Here is a 23268-nt window from a genome sequence, read left to right as displayed (position 1 = left end):
GTGCTGCAACAAAAGATTAATAGTTTCAGCTGGTGTGCTTACAGGCAGAGAGGGGTCATTACTGCCTTCTTGTTCCAGACAGAATTCCTCTCCTTGAAGAGAGGGTACACTCCTCAGGCCATGTGGCAGGCTGACAAAGAATTTATTTTCTTGACTGAAATAGCAGTCAAGGTGGAAATTTGCATGTATTGTACAGCAAATATTTTGTTTCTTTAATTTTCCTTGAGTTAAAAAGGTTAAACTTGTTTTCTTGGGAATCTAAAACTATCCTCATTCATCCTAGAAACAGAAACTGTAGTAACACTAGTCGGTAACTTTGCATTTCCTTTCACTGATGAACATATAAATCATGATGGAAAGACTGTTTCACCATGTCTCAGAATAAGCATATTGCGTATTGCATGCTCACTAGCTCTGTTACATAATAGGGGTACCCTAATCTGGTTTCTTAGGTTAACTTAGGCTGCTCTTAAGGTATTTCCTTTGTTCTCCTTTACCTTGAGAATTTTCTCTCATAGTTTCAGGACATTTTTTTCATTTATACTAATGGTTTAAATTTATTGCTTACCGAATTTAATTTCTCTTTCAAAGTTTGTCTTTTTCTTCAGTTACTTTATTCTCAAACACCAATTCAGTTACTGCTGTCTCTTTTTTTTTTTTTTGAAACAACTTTTGGTCCTTTCTGTGAAGCCAAAACTGCCAGGCTGATTGCATTTGATAGGGTTTTATGCCAAAGGTGAACATTTAAACTGGCAACTTGCTTCTATTAATATCTAAAATCAATATTGCAGTCCTTAATGAAAAAAAAATTAAAAGCAACTTAATTCAAATCACTAGTTATCGAGTGTCCCCTTTACTAAGTAAGGTCTAAATAAGGAATTTGAATAAGCATTTGCAGAATAAACAAATGGTTAATGACCCCCATTTTGTGAGCTACTTCTTACAAATTAGTTTGTATTCTCATTCCAAGTTACTTCTTTGAACATCATATGGTTACTGCTTACATCTGATCTTTTCTCCTATAGCAGTTTCAAGTCCTTCTGAAGAGCTGAATATGATTGATCCAGTGGAAGAGAAACTTCGAATGCAAATTGAAGAAGAAAAAAAAAGGTATTACTTCTGCCTCAGACTTCTGCCATCCCTCAGAAGATAAATTATACTGATAGTATATTCCAATTACAATGCTGCACACACAATCACCCTCAGGGTTTTCTCTGACATTTAAAAAATGTCAGCTTTGTGGTTCACTAATAGTTTTTAAATTTGTGTATATACTGTTGGTTTGTCTATAAGATGCCACAGTAGATGAGTGGGGAAAATTTATGCTTGGGCTAAAGGCTGAAAATAAATAAAACCAGCTTAATATCCTTAGTGTTTGAAACTTGTTCTTTGAATCCAAACATATTGTGAATCTTTTTGATTGATTCAGAAAAGTCCTGCCTTTCTTGACCTAAGGAAAATCTTCAGGTTATACAGGACTGACTCACTGTAAATAACATGCAGAATACACATTTGTTAACCAGTCCTTGCTCTAATGTTGCTGCAGCCAGGAGTATAAAAGAAAATAGATGCAAGGATATAATTTCTAAGTATTTTGCTAACAGTTTTATTATGCACGGTCTCTGAGGAAACTTCTGGCTCTGTCATACTCCTCATAAATCTCCAAGGGTATGTTAGCCAAGAGGCCTGGTTAATGAAGCTTCCATCTGAAAGCGGAATACATCTCAGCTGCTATCTGAATCCAAGCTCTAGTAACCAGTTATTTATTAATGGTAACATGCTGAGAATTCAAGAGAAATAATTCGATTGAACCTGTATTTTAGTTGTTAATCAATATTGATCCCACTCTAATTTCACTAACTTCTTTATGAAATAAAAGATTTGTGGGACAAGTTTCTTGCACTTACTGTCTGCTGAAGGTTTTATAAAACATGAGATGTTTCCTTCCACCATCTGTCTGTGTCCTCTGCATCTCTGATTATTGTATGTTATTTTATAGTTTAAGTGTGTAACTGTCCTAGGTAGGATAAACCTTTGTTCAGATATATCTTGGAAGATCTATAATACACTTTCATCTTCTCATATTAGTTATGAAACAATGTTCAGTCGCTTCAAAGGGCTGAAGGTAGAGATTGAGCACCTCCAGCTTCTTATTGAAAAAGTGAAGAGGAAGATGCAAAAAGACTTTGAAGTCTGGTGGTCTGAAGAGGCAAAAAATTTACAGGTATGAAATCACTTAGTATTCCTTTCATTTTCATGTAAATATAACATCTTCAATAATTTCTTAATAAATTAGTTAATTGACTATGTAGAAAGGACTATGAAGGCTAGATTCAGGGTCTGGTTCACCTGTGTTTATGCCAGTGCCAGTGCAAATTGGACAAAAGTGATGTCCAATAATAAAATGGATATATGAAGGTAACACAAAATAAAACTATTTCTTTCTTCTCTATTTTTCTGTTTGATGTTCTTCCAAGCAACTTGACTGATAGGGAATAAAGGGCCCAAAATGCCAACAGCTCTGAAGAAACATTAAACAAATAGAGGAGATTGGGAAAAATAATCTTTTTACTTCTAGCAAAACTAGAATTTCATCAGGTTTATCTCAGCAAATATATTGGTTTTTTAGCTTCCTTTGTTTCAAAGACTTCACTAACCTTTCCACTTCCCAAAGCTCCCAGAGGGTCAGCAGCTCTCAGCACAGTGTGTTTCCTCACTCTCAAGCTGAGGTCTACCAGAGTTTAAGAACCCATCAGCAGCAGAGTGCTCTAATTCAGTGACTCGTGTAAAAATGAACTAAAGAGGTGGTCATTTTAAACAGTGTATTAGAAGTTCATAACACAGTCAGTCTCAAAACTACACTCAACAGAAACAACAACATAGTTTTCTTATGCTCCCCTTCTGACACTTTTTCAATGACTCACAAGTAGTGACATGGTATCTCACAATGAAGCACTGCATGACATGTACATCAGCCTCATGAAAAAGAGTGCTGAGTACAGTCCATCCCATATCATTTATTAGTAAGTGGAAGAGAAGGTTTACCCCTTGAGGAAAATTTGTTATAAACAAAGAAATGTTTAGCCCATATTTTGGTTAATTCTAATGAGTATAAATTTAAACTGTATTTTTAAGAAGACAGCCTAAAGTAAATACAGAACTTAACATGAGGAACTTAGTTCTCCATACAGTGTCACCTAACTAGCTTAACTTCAAGTTATCATTGCAAAATACTTTTCACGTTAAAATCTCTAACCATATTAGTGGCACAGAGGATAATGTTTTAGTCACCCTCCTCTCTAAATATTTTAGCTTTTCAAAGCACTGTAAGTAATATTCTTGAATCCACTGGAGCACATTTTTCTCTATCAGGAGAGGTCCAAGATGCAACCTCTCATGATTCATCAGTAGAAGATTAGAAAACTGGAAAAAGTAGTTGCGATTGATTTCTTGGATCTTGGCCTATCTATACATCTGAGCTCTCTAAGAAACTCAAATCAGTGAACACATGCTGTTACATATTAAAAACTTGTAACTTGAGCTTAAAAATACTTGACCCAACCCTAAATACTTTTCTCTTTGTTCAGAAGTGTTTGTGCAAGTGGAGAAAAATACTGTGTGATTCATACTCCATGTTTTCTGAATGAGTCATTGCCTACCTTGTTATTGCTGAAACCTATAGGCCAATGTTAAGCGCTCTAAAAAAATCCTATCCTACATAATTTTGTTTTTCAATCTAAACCCAGCAGGAAAAGCCAGAGATGGTTACCTCACCAAATACTGTAATTGTTTATCCCCAGTTCATCAAATCCTCACAGCATCTATCAACTAACAGGTAAATCGGTTATTTTCTCTTCCTTACATAGATGGGGGAAATGCAGTTTTAATAAAAGCACACTTCACCAGAATGCTTTTGCAAATATCACACTGAAACACCGTATTTCCAATTACAGAAATTGCTGTGTGGAAAATGAATTTTTATCATTCAGTCATCTTGTAGTCGTATTGAAGGTAACTTATGGTACCTCAATTCTTTTGATATATTTGTCATGGGACCCTGGACACCTGTCACTAGGGACCCCATGATAGATAACTAAGAAGGGTAAGCCTGTTATCAGTCAGTTCTACTGTATGAGGAGACTATATGTCCTTTGAAATGTATTCAGGGGACTGCACACCAAAGAAAATAAAAAAATATTAATATGTAGCATAGATAGATTTGCTGTTGAAAAATGCCATGGTGTTACATTTATGCAGCATATTATTTCACAATGATGTTACATTTGATATTATAAAATGCTGATTCAGCCTCTACACCAAAAAAAGTAATCATCTTGGTTGTTTCATCTTCAGTCACTTCTGATTTCAAAACATCTAATTTAAATTTGCAATAATAAATCTTCCATAGCCATCAAGTAAAGTAGAGTGTAAGAAACCACATAACTGACCATGCAGATTTCCATATTCATGGACAATAAATGAAGGTGTTCTCTCTCCTTCCCTTTTTCTCTCTCCCTCCCTATCCTTTTGCACTCTTTTGCTCCATCTCTCTCACTCCTTCTCTTTATACAGTTATCATTTCTCTGATGAGTCCCTTTAACAGTTGGACTCCATGATCCTTGTGGGTCCTTTCCAACTGAAAATACTCTGTGACTCTGTGACCTACAATTTTATGACAATATACTCTGCATAAATGATGTTTTCTGCTTTGCAGCAAACAAAATATATCCTACAAACCATTAAATAATGAATACTGAATTTTCTTGGAACTGTAAAATGATTATAATTTTTATTTTAAACTTTCCTGTATCTGTAGCAAATGCTCCATAATCAGTATAGAAACTTCTAGATGTAGTCCTCTAAAGTTTTCTAAGAAGACATTTTCAGATTTCTCAAACTGATTAAAACCACTCTAGTCTCCTTTAATTTATTTCAGTTCTTATTCTGTGTTGTCTCAAGACAGGCACTATCACTTTAACTTTGTACTCTGTTGAACTAAGGACCTCTTGCACAACCTCTCTGCCCCACTGACCCAGGGAACAATTTTCAGTTGGTCTCTTGACACATTGCTCAGAGTGATAGATTTTGCCATCTAAGCTAGAATTAAAAAGAACATATGGTAATGCCCAGGTACTTTCCAGTGCAATGTGAGACTGACTTCCAGCAGTGGTGAATGCTCCTTCCCCTACCCTAGCTCAGAAGCAAAGTTTTATAACTGATCTCTTCATAATTTTTATTTAAGCTTTTCTATCAAATGCCTTTACTGTTTAAGTTTATTACTGGAAGGCAGGTCTCAGAAAAGACTGACTGCCATTTTAATAGAATGAGGGAAGGTGCCTTGTTGCTTTCAGCTACCAAGCTTACTGCCTCACACAACTCCTTGCAGAAAAGCAGATGTTCTTTACAGTGAACAGCTTCTCTCTGTGTAAGTAATGGGCATGTTGACTGAGGCTGACTCTATGGTCCTTGAATACATATCACAGACACAGAATATTCATCTTCTGGACCTTAGTTCGTAGACGGAGTCAGGATGAATATAGTTTTATTTTCTCATCTCTATCAATATTCTTGCAATAATCTTTAGAAGTCAACTACTCTTTCCTTTCTACAGTTCTAGAAAGTTGATCTTATTTTATGTTAGGCTGTTTATACATATTTTACTCAGGTACATTTCCAGTGTGATATATATGGAAGTAGAAACAGTATTTCTGCTTTTTGTGAGCAGGAGATGCAGGGTTAACATCCCACTGTGCAGGAAAATTCACATTTTCCCCTACCTGAGGTAATAATATTTTAGAATAGAAGTTTTCAATTTCACAGCCTTTAAGAGAGTAAAATAGTAGAATATTTATTTCCCAAGGATTTCCTTTACCCCAGTCAGCACAGGAACTTTACTTAGCAGTTCCCATGACTGTGTAGAATGAGCCCAGGCTACAGTTGCTCCTCCTAGTCACATAGTCCTGAGACACAAATGGCTCTTTTTTTCTGAGTAACCTAGAAATCAACAATCTTTCTTTAAAATGGTATTGCTACCTTCACCCAGCAGAATAACCAGTCACAGAAGCAAAAATCTGACATAAATTGTATGTGATATAATGTCATATAAATAAATCCTATTGCCAAGATGGAATTCAGTCAACAAGTGTGTTCAATAGATGTAAGATCTAAAACTTAGTGGGCTGCATATCAGAAATCTAACACTGCTGGTGGCAGTCTAAGTATGCAGTAAAACCATTCAGACAAACTCATGAATGTGAATGGATATGAATGCAATTCTCAGGATTAGAAATAATAAATTATCTATCTCAGCCTACAAAGAATACAGGTATACTCTATAACCTTTCTTGAGATTTTTACATGTGTTTGAAAATAATCTTTTGACCACCTTTTAGTACATTATCTGCATAGACTGTTATTGTTTGACACACCTTAGTCATGTTACCAGAGAAAATTAAACCTTGGGAAGGCTCAGATGGTATTTTATACTAAATCAATTTATAACTAAAGTAACAGAGAAGGGAAGCTGGTAATCCTTTTGAGGCTTAAGAAGGATACACACACATAAAAGGCTCTTGATTCATAGCCAAACATATCTCTTTTTACAACTGAAAAAAATGGCTGAATTGTTAAGTGTCAGAATGGAAGCGTGTTAATAAAAGAGTTGAAGAGTGAGCATTTCTGCCTCAGTCAGTAAGGTTTGAAAACTTGTGGTGTTAACTGCAACTCATACTGTGTATATGTTTATGTCCCTTAATGAGTTCCTGTCAAGACTGAAAGAAGTCTGAAAATGGCATGGTGGGCTCAGCACTTCATGTGTGCTCCACTTCAGAATAGAAGCATAGCTTGTTCTTCCTCATATAGCCTTGTTCCACAATGGCTTTCATTTAAGGAATTTATCAGATCCTTATCTATTCAAGTTACTTCTCTCACTGAACATTTAATTTCAGTAGTGTTGAACTGTTCCTGTGTTCCCTTGAATCAAGCAAATATTAGATAGTTATTCAAATCTTATTAAAATGTTGGATTTTTTTCCTTCTCTCAGAAGGACTGCATTCCTTTTTATCTCAGTCAGATCTTGCTTAGCCTCACTCATTCCCTTTTTCAGTGTGTTAAATCTCAGACTCTTTGGCTGTCCTATCTCTTCTTCAAAATCTTCTTAGCATTTTAGATACCCTTGGAGATATTTTCAGATAACTCTTCATGTTCTCTGATCACACTGAGCATCAGATTTTTTAACAATTATTGTCCTGGATTGCAAAATTAACTCCCTATATTAATGCTGTGTGAAAAAAGAGCAATGTTTACATATTTTGCAGCATTTCCTATCTAATGTTTTTTTTATTCCCGCCAATTTTCTACAGTGTTACATGATGATAAAATATAATCTGGAAATAACATTGCCAATTAATGTCATTTCAAGGGTTTTCACATTCTGTGGGTGACTTAACTTGAACAATTTATCCATGAATTTGAAAGCTAGGCCAAATTTGATTTTGTAACCAACTACTAAAATGTTGAGCTTTTAAGCAGCTTGACTCTCTCCTGTCCTTACACAGAACATCTGTTCACCTCATATCCAAGGCTCAGATAACTGGAGAAGTGCAGCTGAAGGTTTTTTAACATCACAGAATTTGCACACCATCCAATTTTTCACTTTTCATTTTAATCTACCTGATTTTGCACTGTTTTTCAGCTGACTGATTAAGCCTTCATACCATGACATGCATCATCTCTCCACCTGCCCTGCCTTGTGTGCTCTATGGAGCTGATCATGGGACAGTTGTTTCTGGTCCTTGAGTTCCTTTAGCAAGGGAAACACTGTTGCAACACTGTGTATATCTTTGTTGTTGCTGCACCATACCTCCACCCCTCCAAAAGAAAGCAAGTTATTCACTGGATGAAACTTCAGGTACTAGCTTAGAAAACCAAAGTTGACACACTTTAATCTCCAGAGAAAAGCAGGAATTTTATTAAAGTTGTCAGGAAACAGTGTTTTGAGATTTCTTAAATTTAACTCAAGGAAAAATCAGATAGATTCAGAATAAAAATAGGAATTGCATGTTGTGATAACAACCTTCATTATGTTAGAGCTTAGGAGACAGATGAAGAGACAGGATTTATATACCTTGTACATCCATCCAAATCCAAAATGTGATCCAGGAGTGCCTGTTTGCACATGACAGAAATTTTGGTTGAATGGCACCTTTAGAGATCTCTAGACCAACCCTCTTGCTTGAGGAAGGCTCTGATCACACTAAAGCAGGTCAGCTATGGTTTTCTTTGGCTTTCTTGAGCATCCTGAGATGTTCAGTCCTTCAGGTTTAGCGCACAGAAAGAGGTATTGTTACCCCCACTCTATGCTGTCATAATGACTTTCCATTAAATTTAGAACATTACTGGAAAATTTCTCATCACTGGACAGCATCTCACACTCGGATAGAGGAGAGTCCTGACATCTAAGAACAGGATACAAACGACTGCACAGCAAAATTGCATTCTTTTGTCACCTTGTGATTCAACATATGTTGTAATCCCATTATCAGAGCAAATTATCCCCATACAGACCATTCCTCTAGCCTGGGGCTTAAAGAAACCTCTGGCATACATAAAACATGGATTTGAGTTGTGCTAAGCTGAGGGACTCATTTGTTGGACTAGTACACTAATTGTTAATCTCTTATGTAGAAGCTGCACTTTGAGTCATTTTAAAAAATACCTAGAAGCTTAACTGTTTTCATCCCACAGTAAAAATATCTGGCTGCAACCTCACAAGCAAAGGACAGGTCCATCTCTAAGCACAGTAATGTTAATTTCCTGATTCTGAGCATCATCTCGCTCTGTCTAAATGTTTGGGGTTTTTTCATATCACCTTCCTCAGGTCCCCAGTTCTCCCAAAGCACCCTAGGGCAAGTTTCAGCATATTGTCCCTGGATCCAGGAATCCAATTGAATGTGAGATCCTTAGAGCTCAGACCTCACCACACCTGTAGTGTCTAGGTTTTTAAAATTGATCTGAATCTAAATCCCTTTCAAAATAGGAATTTAAAAATTTTGGACAATAAATTTAATTATAATTCAATTGAAAAAAGTAGTTCAAACTACTGCAGTTGAAAAATAAAATACTTCATCTGTCTCAGAGTATTTGTAAAATTATACATCCTGTGCATGGCAAATAAAAAGCAAAGAAGCTTATTTCAGTGAAAAGAAAGCAATGAAAAAATCACAGTAAGTCACACTCCCTTACATTTGTAGTAGGCTAAGAATAGAGTCATGGATGGTCACTAGGGTTCAGTTCACATATAGTGATTTATTGAAGCACAGTTATATGACTTGGAGGCTGAGGTATCCCAGGGCACAGACACAGAGCCCTTTTAGAAAACTGAATGTAAAAGCCTAAATCAGTTCATTTTTAAGAACTGCCAAATCAATGGAAAAAATGTTCAGGAAATCCTAAAGCAGAATGATGATGTGAAGTTCCCAGATATTGTTAAACCACACAGTAGGTAATAATATCGCACATCCTTTCTATATCTTGTAATATGTAGGTGTAATAAAGCACAGAATATTATTAACATTAAATATGATACTGCTTTAGTTGTATTAGGAAGGTGTGAATGGTGTGGGACTCGAGGAGTTAAAGAGAAACATATAGCAAATCCAAAGCTATTCATCTGAAAGTGACTTATACTCCTGGGCACAATACCTGCTATAAAACTGAATCTGGCAGAGTGTAATACAGTAAAGTTTTAGTAATAAATTTCTTTCCTTTTTCAAGTTCTCTGCCAGAAATATCAATTCATCAGCCAACAATGAATGAACTACTGCAGAGTTAGAAAAGCAAGAACTTGCCAATCCTGCCATCTACTGGAAAAAATCCTTAAACTGAGTAATTCAGTGTTTCCACTCTAAGATTAGCACCAGGTCTAACAGCATATGCAGCCCCTGGGGAAGGGAGAGAATCCCCAGATATGCAGTGGCAGAGAACTGCCTCCCTAGCAGCGAACTGCCTTGATAATGATATCTGCAAGGGCAAGAATGTGCAGCAGCTGTGTGCAATATATTTGGCTATCATCAACAAGCCACATCCCAAAGTCCTCACTGAGTTTTCATCCAGTCTCCCACTGATTTTGGTAGTAATTTTGCCTGACTAAAGAAAGAATGGAAAGTGAGCTAAGGCCTCACTTGGCTGATAGTCAGTTTGGGAACTAAATACACCTCTACAAACTGTACATCAGATACATCAAATTGCTTTTCAAGCCCAGCTTAGAAGGCAAATACTAGAAGTATAACCTTTATGAGCTTATTTGTCATTCTTTCATGGCCACATTCTCTACATAAAACTAATCATCATATGGATTAAACTGAAAATCTTCTTCCCATAAAAAAGTGCTTTATAAAGATCTAAAATCTCTTGAAAAACACCTTCTTTGTAGTTACTTTGTGTATATATTAATATTTGCTACACAAGGGGTATATTCTTTTTTTCATATCCTTCATTTTCCTTAATTTCTTCATTTCCCATTCCAGTTTTTCAGAGACCACAATAGTCAGCTCTAATGAAGATACACCTGGGAAAAACAATTCAATCACTTTTAGTAATTGCACTTTAAAAACAAAGTAAGAAGTGTTTCTGGGCTATTCAGAGAAAAAAGCAAAGTACCAAGTGATATAATGCCTAGATAATGCTCCATAAGACTATTTAACAACAGCCTCCTTGAAAAATGAAAATGTGATAGAAATTGCAGATTTTCCTCCAACTTCCAAAACAACAGCAAGGCTACCACACAGCTTTACCCCAAGCAGCTGCATTATCAGTATTAAAGAGGTGGTTTCTTGTTTGGCCTGAGGGATTTTTCCCTATAAGCTTATGACTCCTGATGAATGTGTCTCCCCAGGGACAGGGACTATTTCAGAGTAAATAAAAACATTTGAAAAGAAGAGAGATCAGAGTATGTACACATTGCAGAATGCAGGAACTAGGCAGAGATTTTTTTCATACTTGTGATTTTTTCCTTAAAATATTTTTAATCTCCCTCCTACAAATTATTCTAGTAAAATAAAATGACAACAGTAGCTCAAGTGTGTCAGGTTTGGCAAAGCTTACATGTCATGTTTTCTCAAAAGAGGTACTACTTTGTGAAAATTAACTTAGCAGGTTAACAGAAACCACTATTTTTTTAGCCTCTATTTTTTTCTAGTGTGCTCATTTACATGTTCTTTTCTCCCACTGAAACATCATGCAGAATCACTGTATCTCCTGAAGTTATGTTCTTATTTTGCTCAACTGTGCTGGCTATTAAAGCTCTTAGAAAAGTAGGGTTAAATTACTATTTTTTTCTACTGCATTAGTAAGAACAAATCACAAGGGGTTTTTTTCTTTCATTTTCCAAAACAATCCATTTCCAGAACAGAAAAAAAATCATGGAAAATGTCATCCCTCTAAACCTGTTTAAATGTTTTAAATTTCATTTGGGTTTAAGAAAAGCAGAAGTAAAAGAGAAGCTAAAGTGGAATTTAGATGAAACCTTCTCAAATATATAGTACTTTTTATTTCTTATACTGTTGCTAATCAAATGAAAATCGACAGGAGAATAGCTCTTTATTGGTGTTCTGCAATCAACTTGTAGATTGCATAAAAATAAATGGAGTTCAGAGTAATTTCTACCTTTTTTTTTCCATTTTTGTTCACTGATTGAGTAACTGAGAACTTCATTAGTAGAACAAAGATAAGGATATCAGACTACTGTTTATGTCAGTCACAATTACCTTCTACTGCAACAGTCAGTACGGAATAGTGGAAATAACTATAATTACAAAGGTAGGATATGCAAAAAATAAAAGGTTCCTCCCTTCAGTTCCACTTGTTCTTATGTACTTCAATTTTTCGTCACTCATCTCACCATTAGTGCTTAATCTTTAAACAAAGTTAAAGATCCAGGTGCAAATTTTTAGCTTTCCTAGCTGATTAGAACAGCTTCATTGTATTACATCATCTTATATCACCAGAGGGTCTACCAAAATCAGCAGCAAGTCAAGGATTTAACTGCATAGATAGAACAGCTCAGCTGGGACTGGGGAATCAGCAGCACAAAGGAGTTGCATCTGTCAGGAAAGGTCATGAAGGTCATGTGATTGTTTACTTCTGTGTATGTATGAAAATTTAACTCCTTCTCAACAGGCAAAAATATTATTGATCTGTGCAAACTTATAGCAGCCTGAAGCAAAAAAACACATGGCATAGTCAGATCTATCGTTTCCTTGGTACACTCAGCACATTAGGCTTTTCCACTTGGCAGTAAGTCTTTGGCTCAGCAGTAAAATATTTTTAAGCCTTCATGAAAGGTTTTATATCTGATAAGCATGTAGCCTTACCACATCAAAAAGATATTGGCTAATCTTAGGAGCCTACATAAGACCTTTAAGAAGTCCTGAGCTCAATTCTCCTCTAAAATGTGCCATCTCCAACAATGTATCTGAAGAACAATGTCCTCCATGGCGAAAAAGAGGAGATAGGAAAATTAACCTTCTTACTCACATAAGTCCACAGATGTACTTTCTTATTTCAGGACCCCATCAAGTTCAAGTACATCCATTCCTCTTACTGGAGACAGCCAGGCTGATGCTGACATCCTAGCTTTCATTAAAGCCAGAGAGAGGATCCTGCAAAAGAAAGGTAAGTTCTTGCCAAAAAATAGGAAGCCAAACCAATAACTCCAGTACAGCATTTTAAAGCCGAAATAGCTTTACTCCACATAATACTGACACAAGTAAGAACTAATTCTGGCTTTATTAAGTTCTCAGCCATTCTAAACACATGAGGTTCCTCACATGTATTTATTTTAGTAGCTCAGTGCTGCAGTGCTAAACTATGAAGGTTCTCTGTTTTTCAGTCACCATTACTGAACTTTCTGGGGCATGCATGGCTGTGCAGCCTGCGTAGTATATTACTTTACCCTTAAGTAAATGTATTTGAATGAGGTTTCTTGATGATTAAAATACTTCCGGATTTTTCTGAATAGATTTTCTTTGAACTATTTGGCACATTTTTCATCTGATACAGATTTAGGTGTAACAATTGACTCCAAATAAAGATTATTCAAATCACTTCATTGTACCCTACTTCAGGAGGCAGACTGGCCCACTGTGTCCAGCAGAGAGTATGTCCTTAACAGGTCATACTGTTACACTGCTACACTTGTATCAAGGTCTAATGAAACTTTCTATGAGTATTTGTCATCAAACCAGGTACTGAGAGCAGTCACAGGTAGGTAATAAAGTTCACTCTAGAGTGTACATAAGTAAACTTGGCAGGCAGCAGAAAGCAATAAATAAACAACAGTGGCACTACAAGGTAGCCTAAAAATAATTCATCATGGTAAAGAAAAATGACCTGTGATTTTCTTTTTTTTTTTCTGAGTAATAGTTTTTAGTGGCAGCAGCCAATTAAACAGAAGATGAAAGTGCTAGTGGTTACTGAAGCAATAACTTTCCATCAGCAATTTAGAGCTGATGACAGCATTATTCAACAAGCTATCAGCACCTGGCAGATGGTGTTAGCACTGTCACAAAGTGGGGCTTTGGTATCACACTGCTTATCAGAAAACTGTCAGGTAAACACACAGTGGCTGAAAAAACAGCCTCCCTACACTCATCCAAAGCAAACACTTAACACACTTAGGCTTTGGGATCCCTTTTGTGTTTATTTAGAAAAGCTGTTGTCAGGTTTCTTCGGCAAATGAAATTAAGTTGATTTTCTAGGCAGCTTACCAGAAGAAGGTTAGAGATAAGTGTCTTACAATAAACATTTCAACCCTTTAGGAGGTCCAAATCTCACTCAATCTGTGACATACTGTAATGCAACTAACAAGAGCACATCTATGATTATCTTCTAAACCATACCATATCAAGAATGTCTCTCTCAAATGCCTTTTCCGTCCGGATTGTTTCCAGCCACAGGCTATTATTACCTAGCATCATCCATCAGTTTCAGAAGGGGCTAGACATTATCAACATTGACAGACCCAAGCCAAAAAATGTATTTTTTCAGAACAAAGGACAGTCAACACTTTTAAAATTGTTCCGAAGCTCAGCTGGACAAGATGGGCCGCCCTAAGCAGATGAAAAGGAATGGAGTAGCATTTGATCATTCTGGCAGTGCAGGGCTGAATGACTCAATCCATTGCTAAGCATAGGCAGGAGAACAAAAAAGTGAAGAGGCTTTGTCAGTACAACAAACCATGCAGGCACCTGATGTGTCATAGATAACAGACAGTTCAGCAGCGAGTTCTGAAAAGGATTTGGAGTCAACCTAGCAGATAAAAGAATGCTTTTCTTCCTCGTGTGGAAAGGGAAAACCTTTCAGATTTATAGATGGAATCACTGATAGGAGAAACCATCAAGCAAAAAAATTTTGTAAATTCTAATTTAGCAAGATGAAGGAGGACAAAATCTACAGATTAGTACTACTAAGGAAGTACTTTGAGCTTCAGCACCACAGTGAAAGAAAGCTGAGGATATTTATGAAGGGGAAGTAGTAGCCTTTCTAACTGGGAGAAGAAAATGGACTCAGAGACTCCACTATTCCTGTGTCTGTAACAGTGTTATGTGCTACCTTTTCCTGTGAACACATCATTTCACTCTTACTTGATCTGTTTCTAGACTGAAAGGAGATAAGAGGTACAGTAACAACTGCAGTGTTTGTACATCAATGGCTACATAGATTTTCCCATAACACTTACATCCAAAGTGGAGGAGAACTGGAGGGTTTTCTTTTGAAGGGCATGGATGGGGATTATGATGTCCCCATTCCTGCCCACTAATACTATCAGATGTAGAGTTATGTACAGAGGAAGAATGAATGTATTTTCATTGATAACTTTGGACAGGGGGAATTATGTGTTACCAGTCTCACACATAACTCTTTCTCAAGAAATTTCAGACATATAAAAAATTAACCAAAGAGTTATTATTTGCCCAGAGCCCTTAAGCTGTCAGACACTTTGACACAGAAGCTAAGTGTGCTGAGTCCAGTCCAGTTCTCTGTTGCCTCCTTCCCAAACTCTCTTCAGCTGAGACATTCAATAATCATTTCTGCATTTACATGCAAATACATTCACTCTCTACACACACAGTGCCCTGCAGGAAACAACATGAGGAGACAGAGGGTCAGCCAAACCAAAGTTTACTGGGCCTACAAAATGTCAACAAAATTACTGCTGTTTATTGATCCTGACCCTTTCAAACTTCTGTATCAGTATCTTAGAAACAAACTGAGGGACCTACTTTACACCAGATAGGAAAAATAAAAAGAGAAAAGGCAGAAGCCAACAGAGTGGAAGATAGGTTTCATAAACAGAAAGCATGGGAATGCTCAATATTCTTAGTGACAGAAATGCAGGGGTGGGAATGAGAGGTCTCAGTAAAGATTACCTCAGGCATTGTAGGTTGTTACTGTTTGCTTTCTAAACAGAGCGGAATTAAAGTAGGTACATTCATGGGGCCTTGCTGTGATTGCTAAAGCATCGTAGTAACTACATTGGAAAGCTTTTAACAAAGGGCTCCTGTTCAAACATACTTTTGTTGCCTTGTTCAGACTTGGGATAGAGAAATGAAAATGCAGAAGAGAACATTAATGATTTTTGTGTTTTAAAAGTTTTAAGTTAAAAGATTTTTTTTTCACCTTCTTCTGTTTTGTGTTTCTGAAGTTTGTTTTAAAACTGACAATGCAACATGAAATATAGTCTAATGTATTTTTTATCTCCTTTCAGGCTTGGGGAACAAATGAAGTTCTTGTCACAATCCGCCATTTTCTTTTAGAAACAGTGAAAGACCTTTATTCTTTCCTTCCTCTTCTGTTTAGAAATAGGTACCAGTAAATACTTTAGATGTACAGGTTTAATTGTTAAAGGCATAGAAATGATTTGTCTTTGACAGCAAAATCCATTTCTCTGGCAATAGATATTTGAGTATTTGCACTCAGTTTCTTCATCTTGCATTAAGATTAAGCAAAACTGAAACAACTAATCAGGAGTTTGCCAAATATGTTTGTTTATGAGAATTCATTATATGTTTTCTAAATGTTAAAATTATCTAGTGTATTAATGCTCTTGTACATCTTTAATCTGGGAAACTTATTACTACTGATAGTTTGCATTAATTTGCATAAGGCTTTATTAATTACACCTATTTGCCATCAAGAGACATCTGCTCAAAAGCAGATTCTTTTTTCCCCCAAGGAATAGAAGTTTTCATATCAGATTTTTATAATTCTGGGATTGCATTGTAATATGGAAAAAAGTATTTTAGAAAGTAATTCTAGAATTCAGAATCTCCCAACTGTTTTCTTTTTATTTGAATGAATTATATGTGAAAAATATACACTCTCCCAGAACATACAGGTTTCAGAAGAAACAATTACACTTTATAGGCTTAAAATAGAACAGGAAAAATACTTCTAAAACACAAATGACATGTGAAAGTTTAAATTTAGTTATATCTTATATACAATGTAAATTAGTTATGGACTTGGTACTTTTTACACAGCAGACGAAAATCAAAAATTGTGATGCAAAATACAGTTTATTTCTCTGAGACATACATACTACCAGATCAAAGCTGTCATTTTTCATGTTAGTGATAATCTTACAGTCACGCATTTGGAAGGATTTGGGTTGTTTACATAAAAATAAAACAATACATTGACAGAAGTGACATATTCTTAAGGATGTATATTTCTTTAAGTTGTCAATACTTATTCCGTGTCAAATTCATAATTATACAGAAGTACATGATGAATTGCAGTGTTCAAATCTACAGAAGATATATATTTATCTAATTAACAACTAATACGCAATCAATTAAGAATTATTAAAGTTACACCTTTTTTTGCATGTTAATTTTCTCTAAAAGTCAGCACAGCTACCACATAAATTAATAAGCTTTACACAGAATTTAGTATGTACAAGGTGAGATAAAAGCCAGATCTACTCTTGCTTTAAAAAGAGGGAGTTCCAGGATTTAGTTGGGGTGAAAAATCTACAGGTCTTCTCCTTTTTATATGTCTGCTTTGTTGAAAATTATATTAAAATGTCCTTCTTCCAGAATTTTTATTTGTCTGTCTTTATTTTAGTTTTTTTCACTCTGTTATATATAAACACTGTATTAAATATATAAATGCTTATGCATCTTCTGAGGAGGGCAGGGCCACCATCCTGCCTCCATCCAACTCTACGAGCTGAAGAAGAGCCAGAAGTTCCAAAGCATTGCTGGGTGAAGCAACTGTCTTTTTTGGTTTCCAGTAAAATCCCCATTGTGCTGAATTCATATGAAAGTGGCCAAAAGAGAATCACTGGTACAATAGCTCATTCCATTTGACATTGAAATATTTCCAACAGCTCTAAGCAACTGGTAAGAAGAAGTATCTCAGTGCTACCCTGGTATGGTCTCTGTGATGCTGCCATTTCTTGATGATTCAGTGTTCTGTTCTCAGTTTGCCACACATCTTACTCACAGAGAGAAAAAATTCCCTCCTTTCTTGTTTCAAAATTCTCTAGCCTTTTTTTACACTGTTGTAAATTTAGTGTGAAATTCAATCACTGTCAACAAAGTAGTACCTGACTGACAAAATGGTTTGAGATTAACATTATACCAAACACTTGAGAACTTGGACAAAAGTGCATCTAGTAATAGAAAACCATATAACTATATAGAACCATGCAAACAAAATATAAGCCTTTCTTGATTCTTTGAAAAATTTCTTAGTATCATGTGGAAAGAAAAGATTGCTCATTCAATAGACTTTAGACTTAAAGAATTCTCCTTTTTAAAAAAAATGCCTCTACTTTTCAAACTTGACTCTTGGGTTCATAGGAAAAATCTGTTTGGAAAGGACCTCAGGAGGTGTTTAATCCCACCTCTTCCTCAAAATAGCATCAACTATGAGATGAAATCAAGCTTCTGAGGGCTTGTTTAATGTGGACTTAAAAACCTCCAAGGATGGAGACTGTATAACCTTTCTAAGCAATCCATAATGTTTGACTGTCCTCATCATGAAAAGGTTTGCCCTTATGTCCAGGCTGAACTTTTCTTTTTTGCCCATTATCCCTCCTCCTCTCACAAGCCACACTGTCAGAAGCCTGGCTCCAGCTTCTTAATGGCTTTCTCACAGGTGCTGGAAGGCCACTGGGTCACTTCTCTAAGTCTACTTGGCTTCATGAAAGCATTTTCTGCTTCAAGAAGGTTTGGTTTGTCACAGATGAACAAAGTTACTTGTTCTAATAATTTCCCTTGATATAACCCAAGCATTTACCACACGGAATAAACAATCAGAGGCCCCATTTATACTGGTATTGACTGCTCCCTAAGCCACATGTAGAACAGTATTGCTAAGCATGGAAATTCTCATACATATCTCTCTCCTGTCAATTAACCATTATATCTAGTTTCATTTGGTTAAATATTCATATGGTAAATACAATGGTTCTTTTATCTGCAATTAGGATAAATTCAATTTTTTTGTTTGTTGTTTTTTTTTTGTTTGGTTTTGGTTTTTTGAGTGGGTTTGGTTTTTGGGGTTTTTTTGTGGAGATTTCTTGAGGAAGTACCTCTAGAGTACTAGATATCATATAGATATTTCTGGGATTAACTGATAGCAGACATTGTAGATCATCTTGCATTAACACATTTCCAATCTTCTACATGGTTTACTTCAGAAGATAGACATTCTCTGGTCTCCTACAGCAATGTAGCTTCTGGGAGGGTCAGGATATGACTCAGGCTTAAAACAAAGGCCAAGGGTCTGTTCTCATTTATGCTGAATCTGACAGGGCTCTACACACAGTCTGAAACTGCATTAGTGAAACCTTTGAGCTAACCAGCTTCTGGCTTGGGCATTTTACACTACCTGACCACTTCAGCTTTCCAGAGAGCTTCAGAAAGAAAATGAACAGAATCCTATGTTGAGTTTCTCTTGCTTTGAAGATGGGCGTGCCTAATTCAATCTCCCTCTGTCACTCCTGCATTTTTAAGAAAGAGGCTTTAAAGTGTGATAATGAGGTTCACATATGTGACAGTATAAGGATATAATCTATATAACCTGTACAACAGGTAATCTATGTAATATATAGAATCTATATTAGAATCTATATATAGACTCTGTATAACATATATAATCTATATAACACTATATGACCTGTTTTAATCAGAGGAAGTATTTTATGTCAATAGTATAAACTAAAAGCACTTCAACATAAAATGTTAAGGTCTTGTAAATGTTGCCTGTACCAAATATACAGGTGGTGAATATGGATGCCAAGAAGATGAACACCTGGAAGTGACTCATTACATATAGTGTATTTGGTAGCTCTAAATGGAAATTGTTTGTCTTTTCAACATGCATTTTTAATAACCACAACAATCAAACTTCTGTTTTTAGATTATTTCATATTAATCATTTTATTGTTGCTTAAATCAATGTTAAATGATCATTTTCCAATACTTCTTTTTTCTGTTTTACTCCCTGCAATGTTTGCTTTGAAACCTCACCTATAAGACAAGAAATGTAAACTGGATATTTGTGAGTGGTTACTATCCATGCCTTGATTTGGCACCACCACAATAAAATTGAAGATTTCTCTTCTCTTCTCCTTGAGGGAAATCTCAGAGGCTGCACCTGAGATTGTCTAAAGATTATCTTCTGTTAATTTTTCGGGGCAGCTGAGGTGCTTCATTTAACACAAACATTGAACTAAACAAATACTTGTATTTGTGGGCCAACAGTGGATTTACACTAATGTATTTGTACAGATGAAGAACACAAAACAAAATCTACTTCGAATACAATAACTACAGAATTCAAGTCAACTTTTCTTATTTCCTACGGACTCTGTCTGAGAAAAATACTGTTAAAATCTTAGAATTCTTTGTAACTTAAATCTGTTTTCACCTATGTGAGCATTAATCAGAAAGTCAAAATGATTGGTTTAAATTTGGAGTAAGAACAAAATCAGAAGTAGAAAATTGCCAGATGGCAATGTCATGCCTGAAGAAATGCAATGGTTCTGTTATTTATACTTAACATGCTTCTAAAATAATTGCCTTAATTCTTCTCTGAAGTACAGAGTTTAAAAGTCATTCAAGGAGCAAAGCAAATTAAAACCAATTCAGTATTTCCTTGTGCAAACTGTTCAAGCTGAAATGCATAGCAAGTGGAAGAATGGATCCCTGGATCATTGCATCCCTTTGTCAACTAGTTCTGTACAGAGATAATTCTATCGGAAAAACTAGTTCAAAAAGTCATTCTTCATCGGAAATTTGAGAATGACAGGATCAGCCAAGGTATCTTTCAACCATTTTATTACTTATTTCAGGAACAGCTTATTTGTGTCAATGTAAATTATACACCTACTGATCATAATGGTATCTTTTTTCTGGCTCTTGAAAACCAGTGTGGGAAGTGAGCAAACCATATCAGTTATTTTTGGCCCATCTTTTGTTTTGCGTCTATCCGTGTTTAAGATCTGCTTGGGACTGTAACAACAATAGGTGAAGCAATTGGAGACCCGTGAATCCTTTGATTTGCTCCAAGTAATACATGAAAAGTGATTATTATGTTGATTGTAAACCAGGATGTTATTTTGGTATCTGTCCTTTCCAGAATGGCTCAGATTTTCCATGAGAAAAGCTGGATCCTATTGGGTCAGTCACATTGAGGAAGAAAAATATGATAAGTGAAGGAATAATCAAGGAGGTTGTGTTCAGCCCTGGATTCAAAATATGTTTTGTGTGAAATAATTCCTTAGCTTTGAGACCAGATGCACTCTTTATGTTCAACATTGGCAGGGAACACTGGAAAAGCAGGACCTCTGAGAAACAGTCAACTTCCAAGTTCAGCTACTCTCACATTCTTGCATTCAGCACTTTTTATTTCTAATGTTTGTGAACTCAGGTTTTGTTTTTTTTTTCAATCAGAAGAGTATTAGGAGAGGAACAAAAGAAGTTAGATTAAACAGTGTGCTTTGCCATCCTGTTATCAAAAGAGATCTGTTAATACTGTTATTTTGGCACATTGTATATTATGTCTCTGTACTTGGAAGCCAAATTAAATTTCTCATGTGGTAAGCCATGATGAACATGCTCTTCCAGATTCAGAACTCACACCAAAATCATAAGTCTTCAGTTTACTTCCAAATGTATATATTTGAGTTTCCCTTTTTTTCCTGTGGAAAGACGTAGCTTCTGGGCTGCTGCACACAATCCAGCTTGCTTTGATTGTTATATTGCCACCTGACACGAGAAGGGGAAAACCCCAAACCAGTAGGAATAACTAAAGTATAGAAATAAACACACCTTGATGATTTTAATGACCCAATTCACAACACCCTCAGAAAATTAAGATCCAAAAAATAAGCTTGAGTGGAAATTTTTTCTTAAGGTATAATTTAGACTGCCAAGTCTGGCAGCTAGAATACTTCGTTGAACTGAGCTGAACAGAAAAGGAGACGTAAAACAGATTCAATGCTCTATTTGTTCATTTATATCTTAATATTTTAATACCCTTAATCATGAAACATACTTGAACTGAGAAAACTTGTCTCAGCCCAGTTATGCACATGGGTTTGCATCCATTCCAGAAAACCAGTAGGCTGGCATTCTCTTGGCCTGGTAGACATAAGTCCTGTAAATGACAACATGACAGACATGGATCTCTCAGCAGAGACAGCCCTGCCGGTGTAACAGGCAGTCAGGCAACATCCCAGGCTTGTCAACCCCTAACATTTCACAAAGCATGGAACAACAAGCTGTACCTTTTAGCTATGGTAATCAGATGCAACAGAAGCCTTCTTGTTAGATACCAAGTAATTGTCACCCTGAACATGGACCAAGAGAAAGCCTTCTGTCAGCTAGACATCTCAGCTGCTTCAGATTGGATTGCTTCATAGTGCTGTTGAAATGCTTGGGAATATCAATGCCACTGTAACTTCTTACTCACAAATGCTTCACTTTTTCAGCGGAAAAGAAATGCCAGAGCACCAAGGCGCTGAGTCCCTGAACATTGCACTACTCTACCGAAGTCTTTCTGTCCCCCTGACACTTAGAGTAGTCCCAGACAAAAAGTACAAGATTTGTCCTGGGATTTGTCCTTGACAGTTTTCACTTTTCAGAGTACTAAGTGGCTTTCTGCTTCCAGTCAGTCATAAACTTCTGGATGATGCCTGGCTCTAGGCTACGAGCACAGTAAAAATAGCAAGTAGAGATATTTTCCCAGTTATGGATATGAATGACGTAACTTTTATCAGTCTTTTCCTATGAGTACTACCTCTTGTTTGAAGGTAAGTGAAAAACAATCTGAATACTAAGCAAGGAGGAATATCTGTATCCAGAACATTTTAACAGGAAGGGAGTTTAATAACAAAATTGCATCCCTAGCCACCTGGCCTTCTTTCTTTATGAGTGTGTGTATTTTCTTTTGGAAGCTGTGCGACATAGATGACACTTGCCATAAAGCTCTTCCTACAGAGGAATATGCAAGCCCAGCTTATTTCCAGTGCATGATAATCCTTAAGGCTCCCATGAGTGAACTTCTGATGCTTTTTTAGGCAATGATTAACCTTAAGCCCTCCTTCCCCCTAGTGCATTTGGATTAAAAAGGCAACACAGAGACTGAAAGCAGGAGGCATGAGTAGTGCATTCTCTAACTCTATGGATTAAAGGGTGGAGTCATCTGACAAAGAGTTCAGAAGCAGCAGGCCAGGCAGTGAGGGGATTGATCTTATGAGTGTTAGAAAAGAAAGAGAGGTTCTGTTGTGGGACCAAGCTGAAATCGGGATGTTTATAAGTTTCATCATGCTGCTTTTACTGGTGCCAGCAATATTTGTATGGTACAGACGGCAGCTATTGACTTTTCCATTTATTCAGCTCCACCCTCTTCTTTGTTCTGGGGAGCCTGCTGCAATTAGAGAGTTTATAGGATTTTCTTGTACAGAATTGTAGTGTTTAGGGTAAGGCATTACTTGTCAAGACTTTAAGAGTCTACCTGTGACTCTCTATTCATATGAGCCAGGGTAAGTCATATAACCACAGTTGTGATTCAGGTTCTGAGCCTGGAAACCAATACCAGCCTCAGAGGGCTTCATTCATTTAATTGAGATATTTGGATAAAAGATGGTTTAATAGGAGAAAAACACTATGATTCACATTCTTATTAAGCCATAAATGCTCATCCTTTATTTTGGATAGAGAACAGATGTGGAGTGATAAAATTTCTCTGTTA

The 23268-nt window shown here is 36.2% G+C and overlaps 1 protein-coding gene across 1 annotated transcript in view; it reads left to right on the top strand.

The window, feature by feature from the left end:
- Positions 1-17035, top strand: part of KIF6 (kinesin family member 6) — a 162062-nt gene extending 145027 nt beyond the window's left edge. Inside the window, exons 16-20 of the mRNA XM_071548023.1 lie at positions 1026-1110; positions 2089-2224; positions 3747-3835; positions 12566-12672; positions 15767-17035. Coding sequence (XP_071404124.1) covers positions 1026-1110; positions 2089-2224; positions 3747-3835; positions 12566-12672; positions 15767-15783 — 434 coding nt within the window. The 3' untranslated portion in view covers positions 15784-17035. The remainder of the gene's footprint in view (positions 1-1025; positions 1111-2088; positions 2225-3746; positions 3836-12565; positions 12673-15766) is intronic.
- The last annotated feature ends 6233 nt before the right edge of the window (positions 17036-23268 follow it).

Source organism: Pithys albifrons, chromosome 2 (genome assembly GCF_047495875.1).
Source record: "Pithys albifrons albifrons isolate INPA30051 chromosome 2, PitAlb_v1, whole genome shotgun sequence".
NCBI lineage: Eukaryota > Metazoa > Chordata > Aves > Passeriformes > Thamnophilidae > Pithys > Pithys albifrons.
The sequence above is the reverse complement of the archived record's forward strand: the minus strand, read 5'-3'. Positions and strand labels throughout refer to the sequence as shown.